Here is a 20,304-nt window from a genome sequence, read left to right as displayed (position 1 = left end):
GCCAGCTGGCCAGGTTATGCATTGACTTGTCTGAGGTATTTGTAATGTGTTGCACTACCTGCAGATTAAGAGCTCAGTTCAAAAAACAGTGTGGGAAGAGATCTCCAGGAAGAGGGCAGATGGTATAGCTGTATTAAGCCCTTAACCCTTGAAGCTGAAAACTTTAAAGCAATTAGAGACTCAGAGACATAAAAAAGAAAACTGGTTCTGGTCTGAGTTTCCACAGAGTCTGTTATCCCTTCCTAATAACTTTCAGTTCTGGTTAATCTTCATGTGCTTTTAGGGCAGCTTAGTACACTAAGAATTGTTTTCCTGGGTGGATAATTGCTTCCCAGTCCATACGGGTAATAGGTAACTGTGGAAATGAGATTTGCCCCCTTACATCTGGAAGGGGAAAGCTCTTTGCTATTTTGTTCATATTTTAGCATAAGCCTTCCAAATCACTGTCTAGATTATAAGGAAGTGTAGCAGTATGACTCACATGGGCTGATAAAGCCCAAGAAGGAAATACGTATGTGATTATAAGGACATATTTTCAGTGTGTGCTGCTCAGGCAGAATACACCCACAATCACAGTGATTTTCTGTTTATATATTTAGTGTCCTCCTTAAGCAGTGGGTGGAACAAATGTGACTGAAGAGTGTGAGTGTATAAGTGGAGGGCGTTTGTGTAGCTGAACAAGAGTTAGAGGGATTGTAATACTGAAAGTCGTGCTTAGCAGTTCTGTTAATTCATCCTTAACTAATGGGGACATGCAGAGTGAAGTCATTAGCTCACAGTAAGTTTATTGCTGTCAGTCATCTGTGTTCCTCCTGCTATTTTTACAGGGGGAAATAACTCAGAAAATAAGACTGAGAGAGATTGTTTTGGGGGATCCAGACTGAATTTGAAAAGTTGCTGTGCTTTTATATAATCTCTTCTCTGAAATATTCTGTATGGATCATATAACTGGGTCAAATTGGAATTGATGAGCTTATTGAACCAAATGCACATCAACCCATTTGGCTGCTGACCCCACTGTTCAGGGGGAAATACCCTTTTATTTTAGACTCCCCAAGTGGTGGGGTGCTATCCGCCTTCTCTATCACTTAGGGGGAGTTTCACCACAGTAAACATGGAACAATCTATCCCTAAATTTAAAAACTACCTTTTGTCCAGCTTGAATAAGCAGGTGATTCTGTTAGTGCCGCCAGGGTCTTTGAAGATGATGCCCTACATCTGACCAGTGTGGTGTGCATATTTAACCCTCCTGCTCATCATCTCTACTGGCTATATGCCAGTTTGCTGTGCTGACTACTCAGGCTGAACCTCAGGGTAGGGCATTGCACGAGAGCCCCTGACACTGTCACCAGCAGCCAGCTCCTTTGGCACCTTCTGCTGTGACACATGCGCCGAGATCTCCTGCGGTGACCTGCTCCTGGCCCGTGCCTTATGCAAGTGCCAGGGAAGTGCTGACTCCAGAGGTCTGTTGTACTTAACCAGAGAAGCAGCAAGGGTGCTGGGCTGCAGCTCTGCTTTCCCCACTGGGACAGGGCACCCTTTCCTCCTGCAGAATGTGCAGGCTGCCCAGAGCAGGGATGGCTGCGGTGCATGACACAATACAATATAAGGAGAATTAATTTTTCCAAACAACTCTCATTGATGCAAGGCAATGATTTTGGAGCCGGGGTGGGTGACTGCATGTGCAGCTGCTGATACAGCTGCTGAAGGGGCTGGCAGTTTGGTGCAGGTGTACCCAGCACTAAGGGTTCCAGTGCTCAGGTGGTTGCAGGTGCCTGTGAGCCACGGAAACAAAAGGAACCTGGGGAGACCAGTAACCCCCCTTAAAGAGTCCCCGAGAACTGGCACATCTCAAGAGCCAGTGACACAGGCTGTGTGAGGGTCAGCTGGGCACCAGGGAGAGGTGGCACAGCCTGCAAAGCCTGCTAAGGGCCCTGATGGGGAAAAGCATCTAAAGGGTAATTCTACCCTTTAGACTGTATAGTTTCTGTATCTGGATAATGAAATTTTTATTGTGACAAAACTGTTCGGGGGACACAGTGGACTGTTTATCAGTGCTTCCCAGGATGATAACGTGTGAAATAGGCTAGAGGAGTTTATGTAGAAAGGAAGGCCCTTGTGGGATATGCAGGCCAAATGGCCAACTGGCACGTTTCTGTGCAAATAGCAGCCCCAGCAGAGAGCTCCATAGCCACAGGAACAAACCCAAGAGGAGCACAAAGGGATGGGAGTGCTGTTTGCACTGCAGCCTGAACCCATTGTAAATAGCGCTGGATTACCAGTGAGAGAGCTGGAGTGTTGCAATTTATTGGAGTGTATTTTGAATGAATACTGCAGACACTCAACATTGCTTGAACTATGGATTTTTAAATCACTTGCTTCTGCTCATTCTTACATTACAAATGAAGCAGATCTTTTACTATACAGTGCTATAGAATTTTAAAAATATCTCTTAGTGTAGGAATCATGTAGTCATTTGTGATTTTTTTCAGGTTAAATATATTGTGGATGTGTTAAACAGAAAACAAACACTGTAATTTTTTTGTCAAATACACAGTGACACTTCATTTTCTGGTCTTTGCTAGTGTCATGATGTACTTTGCTGCTGAGATCTGCAGCTGTTCATTTACACGTTAATCTAGTCCACACATGAATGAAGGTAGGAAATGATTGTGGCATTCGTTTCCTTTATTAAGTGCCTGAAGTGGAAACAAAATCCCTTAAAATAAGTGTGATTAATATTTATGAGTCACTTGCGACCCACCCCTCGCCCCCATTAGATGCAGACTTGAACTCCATTAACACTCAGTTCACTGAGGCCTGGCAGTTATGGGTATTGAGGGTGCTGACTCAAAATTTCAAGGTCTGTTTTATGGGATATTTGGAGCTCCCACTTGCTAATGAGTATTATGCACAAACAGGGAGACTGAACTCTACAGTGCCTGGTAATCACAAATTCCTGGCCCTTCAACTGCCAACTGTAATATATTGCTATAGGTGTCATCACCCTGCACATGCAGCTCACAAGTCAGACCATCCAAAAGGATTGGAAAGACAACATTCCTCCAAATGGACTTTGTTCTTTTAAATTAATTTATTTTCTGAACCAAATTATAACTAGCCTCAAAGTTCAATGTTTTGAATTCAAACTCCAGGCCAAGTTTGTAAGTGATAGATTTTAATAAGGAATGAATTGACACCACAGATAAAAAAGTTTCTCGTGCCTGAGAATTTTGTAATAAAAATGTTATGGTTTCTGTGAATATCTGGTTTAAAGTGTAATGGGCAGGAAAAGCAATAAGAAAACTGGGCATTTTTGCCAGTTTTATAGGGTCAGCTATGCGGAAGTGTTATTACAGTTAAATTATTGCCATCTTTGTGTTTCTGTGTGTACATACACACACACATATGTAAATATTTATGCACATGTATAAAAATATATACTGGAAATGGCAACTGCTTTATATAAAGAGACCAGAATTATCAGCCTAATATGTCCATTCCCAGATAGCATCATTCCATAGATATGATAATCCAGTGATTAGCGGTGCTTTTCTATCTACAAAAATGTGGATTCCTTTTGGGCATTAATTAACAGTGATTGCTGTCATTGTCAGCTATTATGGAAGGGATGGATATTGCAATAGCAGGATCTGCAAGGCTCTGGGATGCTTTGTTCTTCTTTACTTGCCAGGGCACTGTCATTTATCTTGACTCAAAACAAGCTTAGTTCATTTCTGTCGGGATGTTTTTGGAAAGGTTGCAGGATTATCAATAGTTACTTTAGACGTACATGCCAAATAAGGGAAGGCACACAGAGGAAACAGTAATAAAATAGAGGTTTAAATTCCTTCGTGAATTTTGTTATGAACAGTGAAAGGGCACAGCAGTCAAATCAAATTGATGCCTGACAATCATGGGAGATGTGAGTTTTCCTGTGGGAAGTAATGAGATCTGATGGGCAGAGCTTCAGCAAATGCACAGACCAGAAATATTGCTCTCTCTTTGGACTTGGGTTCTTTTCTCTTCTATAGCTTCTGTGAGTTTTGTTCACAGACCTTGGGGAGCACTTGAAAGAGAGATGAGGGAAACAGTCCACTGAGGTTTAGCAGAACAAAAGAAATCCAAATGTTCTAAGATATGGAAATGCAATAATGAACCCCAATTATCTATGTGTGCAGTATCTATACTGTTACAATTAATAATTTATTGTCCCAATGTCCTGGATTAGAAGATTTTTAAAGATTCATTAGGATTGACTTTCTTCTTTGGGATGCTCTTAGGTATTTTGAAGATTGAGCACTGTAATTTGGGAGAAGACACATTGCCTTTTGCAGATGTAGAGGTTCAATTCGTGCTTCAAGCACAAAATTAAATTCAGAATTAGCTAGAGACTGAATAATCCCTCTTACAAATTTGTGAAATGCCTTTGCTAAAGTGCATCAGAACTTGTCCTTTCTACTTCAGTTTTTCATTCACATTCTCTGAGAAGCAATTTCTCCATCACAGTTTTGTGTTCCATTTCCAATTGGAACTCACATCCAAATTATCTGTGGACTGCAGCTTTCCTGGTGCCCTGGCACTCTATCCTGCAAAATGCTTTTTCACAGCAGGTCATTGATCTTCTAGTCTAGCTTGAAGGTAGCTGAAATGTCAATATAGCTTCTAGCCATTTTTCCCTGTTCTTTATTTCCAGTGATATATGAATTATAATAATACTGAAAATGTATTCCCTCATCACTAGCTAAGGATGAGGGATTTGTACCATGGAAATTCTTCCCCCATATTGAAGCCATATCTTAAATTGGAAAACACACCAAGACAACTAATACTGTCCTTTTTGGCCCTCTACATTGCCTGCCGTATTTTCTAGAAACAATGAAGTTTATTACATTAAAAATTATAATATAGTCACTCAGCTGACTATATCCCAAGAGAGTAAAAAGGCCTGTATGCAGTGCTTCACTAAGAACAACACTAAATGTTTGAAAATTAGTCAATCATGCAAAAAAAAAAAAAAAAGTTGGCAGGAACAATTGCACTTTCTTGCCCACCTCTGTCCATGCTGGCAGTAGCAAGCACTGTTAGGTGACAGTGTCCTTCATCCAAGGCCAAATCTCATCAGTGAAATATGGATTCAAAGTTAAGAGTACCCAAGAGAGGAAAGGAGTGGATTTGCTTCCTTAGCTGTAAGTGAAGTGGTTTAATGGCAGTGAGGATGTGGCACAGCCAGAACCAGAAATGCTCCATTTCAGGCATGTGATGAGGCTGTTGGTCTTTCTGTTGCTGCCCAGGAAGCTGGAATGGCAGCAGCACAAGGGAATAGATACCAGAGATGAATGCAGAGACCAGATGTGTCAGGAGAGCTTCAGCCACAACACACTGCAGCTTATTTGCAAAGAAGAAATAAAGTTATCATGGATCAGATGGGAAAGAACAAACTTCTCATGGGACACTCTACAAGACTCACTAGAATTTGTGAAATTTGTCTTGTGATGTTAAAGGGAAGGGCCAAGGGGAGGGGTTAGAGTGGATCAGGTAGGTACAAGTGTAGGGCAGTGGAGAGGAGGAGGTGCGAAAGGGTCTGGTTGAATATCAGGATGCTTCTCTGATGAGTTCTTTCTCTGATCACTACAGCCTGTCCCAGCTCTTCACTAACTCATTCCACTCTCTATAACAAGTCCTAACAGTTATAGCAAGCAGAAGAAAGTTCTATCTAAACCACAGATCCTGCTTCCTAGAGCATCCAGCTTCCCACGTAATTTATGAAATCTGAGGACATCTGAAACTAGGGTGCTGCGAGTTGAAATCTGCTATATTTGCAGCTCCTGGCTAGATAAGTCTGCAGTGCTCCACGAATGAAGCATTAAATGGTGCTGTATTTTTAAACTTGCAAAGACTTTCGAATTCTGTGAGCAGTGATTTTTGCATTTTAACTGGTTTGACTCCTTGCTCTCCCTAGGGGAAATGGAAGAGTTAGAAACCCTGTGGCTGACTGGTATTTGTCACAACGAGAAGAACGAAGTGATGAGCAGCCAGCTGGACATCGACAACATGGCAGGAGTGTTTTACATGCTCGCAGCAGCCATGGCACTCAGCTTAATAACCTTTGTCTGGGAGCATTTATTTTACTGGAAACTTAGATTCTGCTTCACTGGAGTCTGCTCAGATAGGCCGGGATTGCTGTTCTCAATCAGCAGGGTCAGTACTACTTTCATTTTTCCCCTTTAGGCAGCAAAAGGAATAAACACTGCCTCCTTAAAATATTATCCTTCATTTTAGTCCCACCTGAACATTTAAAACCCAGGTTAGAGCAGCAGTGTGGTGCTCTGGAGTAGTCAATGGGAAGTCTTAATCCACTGGATTTTTTAGGGTACGAATTATCTTATGCCAGGATAATCAGTAACTGAATACTGAAAGCAAACACAGTAAGGGGAAATTTTGATGAAGAAATGGTAGATGCAGGAAATGTATTAATGTCTTAATTGAAAATCCAAACAAAATACTAATTTGATAAGAGACATCAGCTTTGTGCATGTCTTAAGCAAGAGAATTTTAAGATATAAAAATACAGTGGAATATTTTTGTAAGCTTTTTTTGATAAAAAACTTGATTAAACTGTATGAGGAAAGGTCAAACACAGGTATCATTTATGTCTGGTTAGACACTAAGGCAAGTTTTAATGATAACTTTACCAGACCCAAAGGGGATTTACTTATGCAAGAAACTGATACTTGTAAAAAAAAAAAAAGGAAATGTGGCTTATTCTATTATTTTTGACAAATTGGTTGGGTTCTTTCTTTATATATTTTTAAAACAGATAGAACTTTTATCAGGTAATTGATTTTTCTGGATTTTTTATATAGCTGAGGAGAACTCAAAATGATACTAAAATGGCTAATTGCTTTAAAGTGTGCTGCAATTACCCTGTTGAGTAGATTGGAGCATTTTGGAACTGCATTAAAAATAGTCTGCACTACTCTGTTGGGGATTGTCTAGAAACCACATGCACCTTAACATCCACATTTTATATTTGAACTTTATGTTTCTGGCCTTTTTTATATGAAAATCTCCTAAGAAATGCAGGGGAAAAGAAGTATTTATGTCAAAGGTAAATGTCTGAGAATTGCTAGGTCACAGGGTTGGAAATGTCAATTGGGCTCACAGGAGTGACCAAAGAGGTCGAAGTGAGAAAATGGGCTTCAGCCTTTTCCTCAAAATTAACTCAGATGCAGCTTTAAAAAGAGCTGGATTTTTTTCACATGCACTGATCAGAAAAGCTAAAATATGATGCCTTCTTATTTCAGCACAAGTGAAGAATACCTTAATCTCCAATAAAATAGTCCCACTACAGGCTTGTTTAGAGGGGAAACTTAATCACTGGTTTAAAATAATAGAGTAGCTATTACTGAAGGTTAGTTTCATTTTGTGACAAGATTAGGGAAGCCTTTGGGGTGCCTTCTAATCTGGTATTGTGGAATAAGCTGGGGAGGCCAAGACAGACGACTGGTTTGTGAAACACTGGCAGTTTTTCTCCTTGTAGTTCTAATAGATATAGCAGAAAATATTCCTCTATTTCAATGCCAGGACAAGATAAAAAATTGGAGATGTATTTTTAATCTTTCCAGTAATGAGATAAGAAATGTTTAATTTTTCTTTATTGCTAATTAAAACTAAAATGGAAGTTGTAAAAAGTTATACCTTGTGATTTAATTTGTTTTATATTACTCATATTACAGGGTATTTACAGTTGCATTCATGGAGTACACATTGAAGAGAAGAAGAAGTCTCCTGACTTTTCTTTGACCAATTCACAAACCAACATGTTAAAACTGCTGCGAACAGCAAAAAACATGACCAATATCAACCCTCCAAGAATTGACTCTCCCAAAAGAACAGCTGATTTCATTCAGAGGGGTTCTTTGATTATGGACATGGTCATGGATAAGGGAAACTTGATATTTTCTGATAACAGATCTTTTCAGACAAAGGACAACTTTTTTGGTGACAACATAAGTGAACTGCAGACGCTTCCTGGCAATCGACACAAGGACAATCTGAACAACTATGTTTTCCAAGGGCAGCATCCTCTCACACTGAATGAATCCAATCCAAATACAGTAGAGGTTGCAGTAACAACAGAAGCAAAAGTGAACTCTCGACCCAGGCAGCTTTGGAGGAAATCTGTCGAATCTTTACGCCAAGATTCTGTACGTCAGGGCCAAGGTTCCCAGAGAGAAAATGGGTCTGAGGAAAACAGGCAGCTTTCATTGAAAAGCCAAAGATACCTTCCTGAAGAGATTGTCCATTCAGATGTCTCAGAGACATCAAGCAGAGCTACTTGCCACATGGAAGCTGAAAACAACAACAAGCACCACAAAACCAAGGACAATTTTAAAAAAAGGACAGTAGCATCAAAATACCCAAAAGACTGTAGTGACGTGGAACTGACATATCTGAAAACCAAACAGGGCTCTCCACGGGATAAAATCTACACGATTGATGCTGACAAGGAGCCAGGATTCCGCTTGGACACACCTCAGTACATCGAAAACATTGTCCTTCCAGAACCTGTAGAGCTTCCTGATGTTTACCAAGATCACAACGACAACTACAGGAAAGCCGAAAAGGCCAACAGGACTCCATCACATAATGAAGACAGTCTTCCAAATAATGACCAGTACAAACTTTATGGAAAGCACTACACTCTCAAAGAAAAAAATACTTCCCTAGGTGACATGAACGATAGGTACAGGCAGAATTCCACCCACTGCAGGAGCTGTCTCTCCAACATGCCCACCTACGCAGGGCACTACTCGACCAGATCTCCCTATAAATGCGATGCATGCTTGCGGATGGGGAACCTCTATGATATTGAGGAAGATCAGATGCTGCAGGATACAACGAACTTATCACTTCCTGAAGAAATATATGAGCGTACTTGGTCACAAAGTAGTGCTCTGCAATATCATAAAAAGAATAAACTGAGGATTAGCAGGCAACACTCTTTTGATAATATCGCTGATAAGTCCAGGGAAATTGATATTGGAAGACCTTCTCGTAGTATAAGCTTGAAAGAAAGAGAGAAATTTCTTCAAAGTAGTCCATATGCAAGCATGTTTAGTGTTCCCTCAAGCAAACTGTTGAGCAACAAGGCCTCACTTTTAACTCATGCTCTGGAGGACAGTAAGCGGAGCAAGTCCCTGTACGCTGTTCACTCGGATGATAACCCCTTCCTGCACTCCTATCGTGATGACCAGCATTTATCTCTTAGGCGAAGTCCAGCTGATCTTTATAAACATTCATTGCCAACAAGAGGAAGAAATGATAATTATTTAAGGTCATCCATACAGTCTACAGCATCATACTCTTCCAGGGATGGTCGGATCCATAATGACATGTACATTTCAGAGCATGTTTTGCCTTACGTTGCAAATAGGAATAGCTTTTACTCAACTCCAAGGGTTTTAAACTCCTGTAGCAATACACGTGTGTATAAGAAAAGGCCTAGCATTGAATCAGATGTTTAAATTTTCCATGAACACTTTATCTATAGGGAAGGAATAGTTGCCACCATCTTAGAGGGAGAATTTTTCCTTTAACAGTATCCTGCTCTGGTAAATGATACGTAAACCTCTCCCTTTCCCAATGTACTTTTGTACATGAATAGGTAAACTGGTATGCTCTGATCTATCCTTTTAAAATATGTCTTGTTAAAAAGGATAAAATCCAGCCATTTATGTGTGCTTTATATATAAATGGCAAGTTGTACTGAAATAGCCCCAATATATGTTGGCAACTATGCTGTTTTGTACCTAATTATTTTACTATTTCGGTTATTCTAATTTATGTTGCTAAGTATCATTCAATGTACTTTTGTCCTTAGAAATGTTTAATGATTTTCTAGTACTGGATAAGCAATATGGTATGCATGTAGTATGACACAGACAACAAGAAATAGGGATGCATTTGCACAGATTCAAAAGTAAAAGAGAACAGGAAGATAAGACTTCAAAAAATATATTTTAGCTTCATAATCATTTTCAAAACCAAATAATAATTTAAAAAAAACCCAAACCCCAAGACCTTAATAAATAAAATACAGTGTGTTAGCACAAAATTAGGATGTTCCTTCTAGACTGACAGACAGTAGATGGGAAGGCAGTAACCCCAAACATGTGAACTGCTGTGTACCAAAAGGAAGCCCCACAGATATTGGTTAATGTTCATGTACAAATGCTTTTCTTATATTGCACATGCACTTACCATTACAAAGTTCATTGAAAAGTTTGCAGTAATCGTGTCAGAAATTTCACAGCTGCCTAATCCAGAGTATATATTTTTAGATATCACTATATGGCACTTACTATGGAGCTGTGGACTTTATTAGTAACCTTGAGGCCTAATGTGTACGTAAGTTTGCATTTGCCCCTTACTGGTGATTACTCAGGGCTGTATAGTATTTCTTTTATTCTTTCACTCCCCAAACCAAATACCAACCCACTGTAGTTCTTTGTTCATAGTGTATTAGTGACAACTAATTAATTGTATATTAATAGTACTAAAGCTGTTAATACAGTATCAAACACCGACAGCCATAAGTTCAGTGTGGTCAGTGAGGAGCGTGGTACCATTTATTTCCATACACAGAGAAGGATTAACACCTCTGGAAGGACTTCTTCCTTCCACAATATTGTGCATATTTGTTGAACATCAGACCATTTTTCTAACCTCTCCAATCAAGTCTGTTGTATAAAGTGAATATATGCACACGTAACTAAGAAACAGTATCTTTATTATCACTTAGTGATACACAAAGGTATTCACATAACAGGGATGCATTGTTGTATGACTTTTCCTTCTATAGATGTCAATCAGATTATTTCACAAATAAAACGTCTGCTACACACCCCTCCTTACCCTCACTGGAATAAAAAACCCACTAGATTTTAACCATACGGGAGCATGAAAGGGAGGAGAGGAAGCCTTTCAGGAGATGAGTGTACAGCTGCAAATTTAATTTCAACTAAAGAAGTAAATATAATTACTAATACATTTAACCTTTTAACTACTGAAAGTGTTCCAGAGGTGGTGCTCTCCCATTTTCCTGCTACTCTGAGAATTGCTTTAGGATTTTTGTGTAGACAAAATTTAGATTATTTAAGCATTATTCCCTCCATTTCACTGAAGAGCAGTGAGCAGGGAAACCATTAGCACTGTGAATTGGAAAATGTGAATATTATCCTAACTTTTCTCTAAACTGAAACTCTTTTCAACAGAATCGTGCCTGTCAGCTGTAATTGAAGCATCTGCATGCCAGAGGTGCAGTATGCGAGGTGTTTAATTTAGAACAGCATACTGCAGAGCAGAGTCGCAAATGGGAGATAATGTAAATGATGTGTAGGGATAGTCAAAATAAAGCTTCTTGAATTTTGTTTACAGCTTTTTTTTTTTTTTTTTTTAACAGATTTAAACTGACTTTGGCTATCAAAGTCCAGAATGAGTTCTTGGTATTTGCAAATGTATTTGTACCTTCACTGTGATGGTGAAGGATGATATTTTTTTAAGAAATGAAATGTAATAACATTTGGGCTTCCGAGTCTCTTTCCAGCTTCCAAAAATCTCAGTATACTTTATTATAAGTATGATCAGAAAGCATATCTATGGGTATCTCTATGCTGTTTGAGTGAAAATGTGTTTTGGGTATTCTTTATTCAACATATGGTCATAATTATTGGCCCTGATTCACATGGGATGCTTTCTGATTCCTCAGAGGAAGAGAGAATTTTTTTTTTTTTTCAAATAAAAACTCCTGGAGGGAGTTTTTAAAAAAACAGAAGTTCCTTACCTGCCCTTAGAGAGACTCAGATTTCTTAGGAAGCGTTGTGTGAGCTAAGCAGGGTTAGGATGTCTATGGGATGAACACTACTTGTCATGAACCCAAACCTTTTCCCAAAGACACAAGTATGCTTTGCTCTTATGTCTACAGGAAGGCAAATGCACTGAAGGCATAATGTTGTAATGACTGTAATAAAAGTATTTCAGCCAAATTTTAATGTCCAGTCCAAATCACAGTATATTAACTAAAATCCAAAGTGTTTTGAACTATCTGATGTGTTTCAGCAGATATGATATTTGCTGATGTCATGCCAAATCCTGCCATGGAAGTTGCTGAGCATTTTACCCAGTAAATCATAAAACTCAGTGGTGGCTCTTGTCTTTCACATCATCATTAAGCTCTCAAGTATTTGTTGATCGCTCCAAGTCTTTTGTATCATCATCTCTATCTAACCAGGCACACATTATTCCATATTTATATGAGTACTGTATGGGAAGCTGTGGGAAACAAAAAATCCCATTTACATTTTCTCTCTTGAGATTCAGTTGTAAACATCCTCAACCCAGGTGGATTTATCTTTCTGTGAAATGTACAAGCAAATTAGTTACAACAAAATATATTGCAGTGTTTGATTTTTCTGATTTGAGCGGATTTCTGGTGACTGTAGAGATTTATTATTAATATCTGCAATATGCGATACAACCACCTGCCCTAAACCAAAATAACGAGACTAAGGGAAGACTTGATAATGTTGCACAGCAGTTGTTCACATGGAAATATAAGATGCTGCCTTAAAGAGGGAAAAAACCCCACCAGATACTGAAAGTAGAGGGAGTAAGAGTCTGCATGCTTTTGTTGTTTTGATCTTGGCATAAATCCGAGTCGATAAAGGGGAAAGGAGAGCTGAGGCAGGGCTGTGGGCAGTAACCGGTGTGCTTGCAGATGTGCTCATGTAAAGAAGAAGCAGCTGAGAAGTTGAAGAAAAATCTTCAACAGAGCCACAAGCCACAGCTTGTGAGGCTCAGCCTAGAGCGCGTGGAATTCTGAATTTTGCCTGAGCTTTGTTGATATATTTGCACTGACTTTCAATTAAACCGAGATCAAGACTTTCTGTATTTCCCTCTCTCTCACTCTAGCTGCTGCTATACTTGAAGAGGAGAAAAGAATCTTCCTGCATAAGTGGCCATCCTTTCTGTACCTTTCTGGATGGTGCTGGTGACTTGTTACATTTTCCTGATTACAGCTCTAGCAGTTTGTTGGTCATTCCTATCACCACGATTTCCTGTGACTCCAGCTGGAACTGAATCAGGCTGTAAATGATATGGGCCATTCTTGGTAGCATGTCCTGTAGTGTTACACTGCTCCTGGACGACACCTTTTGTGGAGGCAGGATATTGAATTGCTGAGGAATGCAGTAGGTACATGGAGGTAAAAACAGCTATGTAGACATACCTGCCTCTTGCTTTTTTCCCCTCTTTTAAAGATATTGTAGAATTTCTTCATGTTTTTGTCTTTCCCTTTTCACCACAGTAAATTTTCCTTTTTTCTCTCAAATAGATTTTGTGTTCTGCTTGTGTTTCTTAGAACAGTGTAGCCACCCACTAATTTAAAAGCATGGAAATAAGATATTTTAGTACATAAGATAAAATTAAGGAAAATTAAGAAATTTTGCATTTCTGGAAAATTTAATTTAATGTTTTTGCAGCTTTTGCTCAGAATTCATTACTCTGCTATCTAAGAAGCTTGGTTAGGAAAAAGAGTGCTGTGGACAAACAGAAATGAAATCACCGCCAGCTCACTGTGTTTTGGCAGCATCTCATAAATACATGTCTCTTTATGGTCTTTCAGGAACACTTAAGAGGTGAAATAAGGCTCACAAGAGAAATCAGGTGTGGTTGTTTTGTTTTCTGTTTTTTTTTTTTTTTCCTGATAGAAGCAAATAATTTTATACAATTTTAAAGGAAGAAAAGGCTAGAGGCTGAGTGAGTAGCTTTGGGTTCCTGTGCTGGAAGGCTAAGCTCTGTTATCAGTGCAGGGAGAGAGAGAGAGAAAGCAAGAGAAAGCAAGCTTCCTGTGGATGGAAGTGCAGAGGACTGAAGGCTCTGGAGCAGTTATGTGGGGGATATGTCCTGGAATATATTACCTCTTTCTGTTGACTTTTTGGAAAGTATAGGTTCCTAACTCAGGTAGCTCAGTTAGGTGGGCTTAGAAAAGCAATGGTCTGTTTATCCCCAGCCTCAAAAATCTGCCAGCGAGTCCCAGGTTCAGCCTTGGAGGTGCTATAGGTTCCTGTGCTCATGCAAATGGGGTTTTTGTTGGGGTTTGCAATACCCCCTGCATAGTTGGGATACTAATTTGCTTTATGCTATGTGACAACCCAGTATGGGAGAAAAGTGTCAGAATCTAATCCTTGCGTAATAAGTTGCTGCTTTCATATTTCTGCAGTGTAGCACAGGCACCTTAGAGATGGGGAAGATTTTGGTACTGTTCCCTCCTTGCTGGGTTTATCAACGTAGAACAGAAATTGTGTCACAAATCTAAGGGTCTGAGAATCTGCCTGGATTTAGGAAGAATTCAAGAGGCAATTTTTTTTTGTTTTGTTTTACACTGCATTTAAGATATTTGATATATAAAACCTAGTGAAAACAGAACTTTTATGAAAAAAATCCTCTCCTACTTAATATAAAATAACTATCCTGTGCCTTGGCTAGAATGTGTCAAATGTTAATCATCACATTGTGTGCTTCTTTCAAGATGAGTGTCATACATTCCCTTGCTGAACTTTCCCAGCTCTGGTCCTATCTTAGCTCAAAAGTCCTTTTAAAGCAGATACCTTTCCTGAGTAGGGCAGTCTGGTTTGCAACATAAAAACAGTTTTCCAGGGATAGACTTAAATGGTTTTGTTTTGCTTTGTTTGTTTTGTTAATCTAAACTTAGAGAGCTGAGCCTTCCAAATTTAGCAGTACTGAAGGAACTTCTGAAAGAACATAAAGGCCTTTCAAAGTCTGACTTATGATACGAGCCATTTCCCTGCCCAAACTCACCTGTACTGTCTTATTTAAATGTACTGGCCACATGTCAGCATTTGAGGGAGCTCAGTTTAATCACAGCTGTGTATTTCTTTGTGATGTGGATGTAAGTACAGACAGGAACGTGGTGTGATGGAAGAAAGGCTCGACGTGCTCTGGCTGGAGTCACATGTGAAGCTGTGGTTAAATGGGAGTAGCCTCACGACCGTGCTGTCTCTTACATGTTTCTGGTCATGCAGAGTCTCTGTCTGATGTGCCCATAGTGTACATGGTGTGAAGCTCCTGTCGAGTTCCTCAGCTGTCCTTGTGGAGCTGCTCCCACGCTCGCCCCATTCCCGTGTCGCAGCGGTGTCTGTCAGAGGGGAGGTGGCTGCTTGTGCTCTCCGATGTCTTGGCCCGACTCAAGGGGAGCTGCAATCCTGCCCTGCTTCTCCCTGCTCTGCTGGGGAGGGTTCCTGCACTCTCTGTAAATAAGCTCTTCATTTATTTCCCTCCCTCAAGCTTTAACTTTTTTTTTCCCCCTGCTTCTCTTGACCTGTGTACAGAGTATGCGCTCTAAAAATATGTGCTCTTCCAAAGTCCTGTGACTTTGGAAGCCAGGAATACAGGTGTGCATCACCCTGCAATGCAGTGAAAATGCACTTGGTTCTCCTCGTGGGATCATGAGCTTTTTTTGTTCCATGCTGCAGAATGTAACCACCATGGTTGAAACTGTTTTCTTTTTAAATTTCTGCCATTCTAACAGCTGTAAGAATCCACTGCTGATTTTGTGATGATTTTGTCATATCTATAATTTAAGAACGAGAGATAATATAAGTAAAAATAAGTTACCTCACTATTTACCAGGTTTTGTTGTTTTGCGCTTAAATGACAATTTTTACTCCTTTTGCTTAATTCTTTACCTGTATTGGAAACAAGGCTAAATTAGTAGAGAATATAGCCATGCTGTAACATTGTCATGCAATACCTTTATTAATAGATAACCACACTAAATATAGTATTACATATTTAAAAGAGAGATGGGTTTGACTCTCCAACTCTTAAAAAGTAGTGGTGATAAGCAGTTATACTACTAGATGTTTTGTCCTTTCCCTTTTGTATTAGTATTTGTTTTCACTAATATATTTCAAAAACTATATTTCTGTGCACGTTAGAAAACTGTGAAAATAAATACCAATAAATATTGTGATACTTATTCAGTGCACTGTAAAGTTCCAAGTGAGATGATACTTTGCTTTTGGGAATTGAAAGTTTCCTCACTTCTCAGAAATGGTACTAAGCTTTAATGTGGGAAAATGGTAATATTTACAGTGACATGAAATTTTAATGGAGAATGTCTTGTTTTGCACTTCTGGTACTATTAGAAGAAATGATATGTTTTTCTCAGCAAATGCATTATGAGATTACATTTTAAAATTTGTTTTGTGCATTGCAGTACATAAGAATAACCGCTTTGAAGAGCTTTGTGTTACTTCATTATTACAGCATTCTTTTGTCTGATATCTTTTTTTCCTGAGCCTGTTGAATAATGGTGTTTAATGCAAAAAACCTTTTTGGGAATGTATTTTGGCTTCTGTCTCACATTGCAAACCCTGAACTTGGACTCGTAGTGATGCAGTCGAAGGCCCTGGTGAGGCTGCTCTGCCTTTCTGCGCTCCTGGGGACAGGGACCTTCCTTGTTCCCAGCTGGGATGAGATTAGAGGAGTCCAGAACAGTTTTGGAGGATGTGCTGTGCAACAATACAAGTGTAAATGATCTTCAAAAGTGAAAATAAAAAGAAATTGGAGGTTCACAGTTAGCCACATTGGTTGGGGGATGGTCTGTGACAGGGGTCTGCAGTTCCTGGAGGAGATGATAATTTTTAACTGAAGTAATTTGAATTCTACTTAAGTTTCTGAAAGTAACTGAGAAAGCAGGAGTTTCCTTTTTCTTTTAAAGCCAAAGTCTTTATGTTTTCATAGGAGGTTTCACAGGAAAATGGGCCAAAGAATACAATTAAATATGCAAATGGTTAATCCTATGGAAAAGGGTATCCTGTTATCTTGATATGCACAAGCATATTAATGGTAATAGGAACAATATGTGTAATTTTCCTGTATATTGCTATGTAGGTTGCACTATTTTGAATGACACAAGCCTGATATTTTAATTACCAAATACCATAAGATGCTGTTTATTAATAGTTTAAACTTGTTAACCTAAATATATATACAGTATACACAGGCGTGCGTGCATACACCTTCCAACCCAGTCATGCGTGAGTAATCTCCCAGAGCTGTGGGACACATTTCAGAAGTGCTTTATTTTAAGTGGTTTTCTCCTTTCCAAACCTCCCACATGTAGAAATTCTCTAGCAGCTGTTATTGCAGTGTTTGATACTGGGTACAGAAGGGGCTAAAGGACTGGTTTGGGTCAGGATTGCTCTGTGCTAGGACACATGAGACACATTCAGAGAGTTGCTGTCCAAACTGATGCTTGCTGTAATGACCAAGCCATAGGAAAAGGATGGCTTTTCATGCTGGTTTAAAAATCTTGGCCAGAGAGGCTCTATTGGCCTGATGACTGACCTTAAACTCAGTGTGGCCTTAAACTCGGTGTTAGCTCATGTGATCCACACCTGGTCATCTGTTACTTAAGGCAGCTGAGGGAGGATCCTTCAGAACAAAATCCCCAGGGAAGAGGAGCTGCTATGTGCACCAGTGTGTTCTCCCATGCAGACTGGGCAGGCTCAAAATGGGTTTTGCATGCCAGGCAGGATTTAGCAGTGGTGAGTAAGGCACAATCACATCTCTCCATGCACAGGCTTTTGTGCTTGCTAGTACTGGTGATGTGGAGATTTCCACCGAAGGATAAGTGTGGAAATGGCTTCTTTTCTAAATTTATACTGCTCTAACTAAAACTTAAAAAATACCTTGGAATCATTTGTTGGAAATAATTACTGTGCTGTTTTTGAAAGAGAAAGTTGTATAATTGCCAACTTTTCCACCTTAACCAAGAAACAATAAATTCTGTAGGGTCAGATTTTATTTACTGTTCATTGCAAGTATGTTTTGCAGCAGAACTGGGTTTCAAGAAAGTTTTTGCTTAGCCTATTATTACCTGGTCTAGGTTTGGATTCCAAATGTGAACAAAACACCTCTTGACTTAAATAGGGGTGTTTGAGGGAGTGATGGGAGGGCAGATCCTGAGTGCAGCTCACGCTCAGATTTTAAAAATCCCCATGCTTTAAAACCTCATATTGCAAAGGTTTGGAAATTTCATCATGGTGAATTGTGTGCAGCTAGGAAGGAAACCAGTGCAATTCCAGTAAGAGCTGTTAGCACTTTATACTTGATATCAGGTATCATACTTTGGAATAGTCTTGCTCATTTCAGAACATCCATTTTGCACCAATAATGAACAGCCTGATCCCTCTGTCTTCACACTCACACCCACATGCACAGCGGATCTCGTGCCTTCCCTGCTAAAACCAGGAGGCACAAACAGAATTCATTAATATCTTAGGCAAACTCCCACCTGATTCTTAACCCATCACTGCATTTTATGCAAAATTTGCATCCATACATGTCAGGGTCTCACAAGCACTTAACCTGTGAGTGAATAATGTTGATTTTAACTCATCAGATTCAAATTCACACTAAACCTTGAGGGCATTTTTGTGCTTCCTTTCATCTTTAAGGATATTTGTGGGCTTAGATGAAACACTAATATTTCTGTGCTGCTAAACAAAACCCACCAGAAATATTTTAAAAATCTCAAATTACACTTTGAAAACCATTTTTACCTGTTTACTTGAATAATGTAAATTTAATGTGTTGTCTCGAACAGTTATTGTACATATACATGTGTATATATATAAGCTATATATAAATATGTATATGTATAAAGTTTTTTGGGGGAAATGAGGGGCAAGACAGAAATCCAGAGTTGTGACAAAGATTCTATAATAATTAATTACCAGTTTCAAGTAATGTATTTTTTTTGAGTTTGATTAGAAGTTATTTGCAGTTGAAATATGAAAAATGAAATGCAAGTGAGAAAAAGAGAATTCACTATATTAACTTAGGATTTTTTTAACAAAGAAAATTAGTTACTGGTACAGTTGGAAGAATATTCTTTTTTTTTTTTGATGGAAGAAAAGAACTCCAGGTGCAATAGTTTGTATCAGTTACATGGAGCACTATCCTACATTGCACTAGGAGAAATTTGCATGCCAAAAATAAAATTCTACCAGAATCTTGGAACTATTCAATTCCATACACAGTAAACTAAAAATCCTGTCACTTCTGTTATTTACTAGTACAATTTGCTGTGAGTCTCAAAAGTGTCATACATTAAACCAAAGGCTAAGTCAAATTTCCAGTTACTAGCAAAGAATAGTAGAGATTTGAAGAGCTCTTAACACCTGGGGAAACAAATCAGGATGTTAGAGTAGAAATAAAAGAATATTGGTGAAGTGGAATCAACCATAAAATAATTATTTTTTTAGAGAATCCAGAATTTCATTAGAAAATTCACAATTTAATGGATTCTTCAAAAGAAAGGGTTTGGGGGAAAGAGAAGATTTAAAATCTAATTTTGACATTCCAATTACTGCCTGTTTTTTTAGCTAGGTTTAGCAAGGTGGAATGAATTTGAGCACACACAGTTTCAGCTGCTGTGTGGCACAGACACGTGAACACCCAGCTCCCCCTGCAGCCTCTGCCCCTTCCTCTGAGATCTGGGGGAGGCTGGAGCTGCCCCAGAGCAGGGGGGGAACTGGGAGTCACACTCCTCTCTCCTGTGTTCACATCCTGTCTCACTGCAGTTCACCCTGACCATATTCTAACCCAGTGCATGACTGAGTGCTAATACTGTATAAATATTTTGAAACATATCTTAAAAAAAAAAAAGTTTGCTTCAAACTTTTTATGATAGAGAAATATATAATTATTATGGTTGTCTGACAAATTGTATTGTGTTCATTTTTTTTTTGTTAAATATGTAGAAAAACATTAAGGGAATGGGGGACTTGAATGTCTGTGTGTACTGAAATGTATATAATTATTTGGAAGAACACATGTGCCAAGTATAACATGATGTAAAAATTGTAAATATATGAAAAATTCATTTTTCTAATAAAGATAATTTCTGCCAATTAATATGAAAAGGAACAATGTTATCTTTCTTGTCTGTCTTCCTTGTTAAATGGGACAAGATGAGGCATCACCAGGAAGAAGGTTTACATTTGTTTTTTCCTTAGCCATTGACGTGATTTGAAGGGTGTTAACAGCCACATGTTTTGAGACATCCTTTGCTGTTAGAAATTATCTAAAGGTGAAGATGCCTGAAGCTAAAGCTGACAGTATGTGCTTGGTGATCCCAATTTAATTTAATTCAATTCACAAAGAGGATCAAGACAATTAACTTACGGAAAATTTCTTTGTTGTGAGAAT

The 20,304-nt window shown here is 38.9% G+C and overlaps 1 protein-coding gene across 5 annotated transcripts in view; it reads left to right on the top strand.

Annotated features, from left to right (window-relative positions):
* The window catches only part of GRIN2A (glutamate ionotropic receptor NMDA type subunit 2A), a 163,163-nt gene extending 143,141 nt beyond the window's left edge, over positions 1-20,022 (top strand). For 3 of the 5 annotated variants that reach the window (XM_038150719.1, XM_038150723.1, XM_038150722.1), the window contains 2 exons: positions 5,963-6,201; positions 7,740-20,022. In XM_038150719.1, the coding sequence (XP_038006647.1) occupies positions 5,963-6,201; positions 7,740-9,530 (2,030 nt within the window). In that variant the 3' untranslated portion in view covers positions 9,531-20,022. The remainder of the gene's footprint in view (positions 1-5,962; positions 6,202-7,739) is intronic. The other 2 variants (XM_038150721.1, XM_038150720.1) reach the window with 2 other exon arrangements.
* Positions 20,023-20,304: the final 282 nt, after the last annotated feature.

Source organism: Motacilla alba, chromosome 14 (genome assembly GCF_015832195.1).
Source record: "Motacilla alba alba isolate MOTALB_02 chromosome 14, Motacilla_alba_V1.0_pri, whole genome shotgun sequence".
Lineage (NCBI taxonomy): Eukaryota > Metazoa > Chordata > Aves > Passeriformes > Motacillidae > Motacilla > Motacilla alba.
The sequence above is the reverse complement of the archived record's forward strand: the minus strand, read 5'-3'. Positions and strand labels throughout refer to the sequence as shown.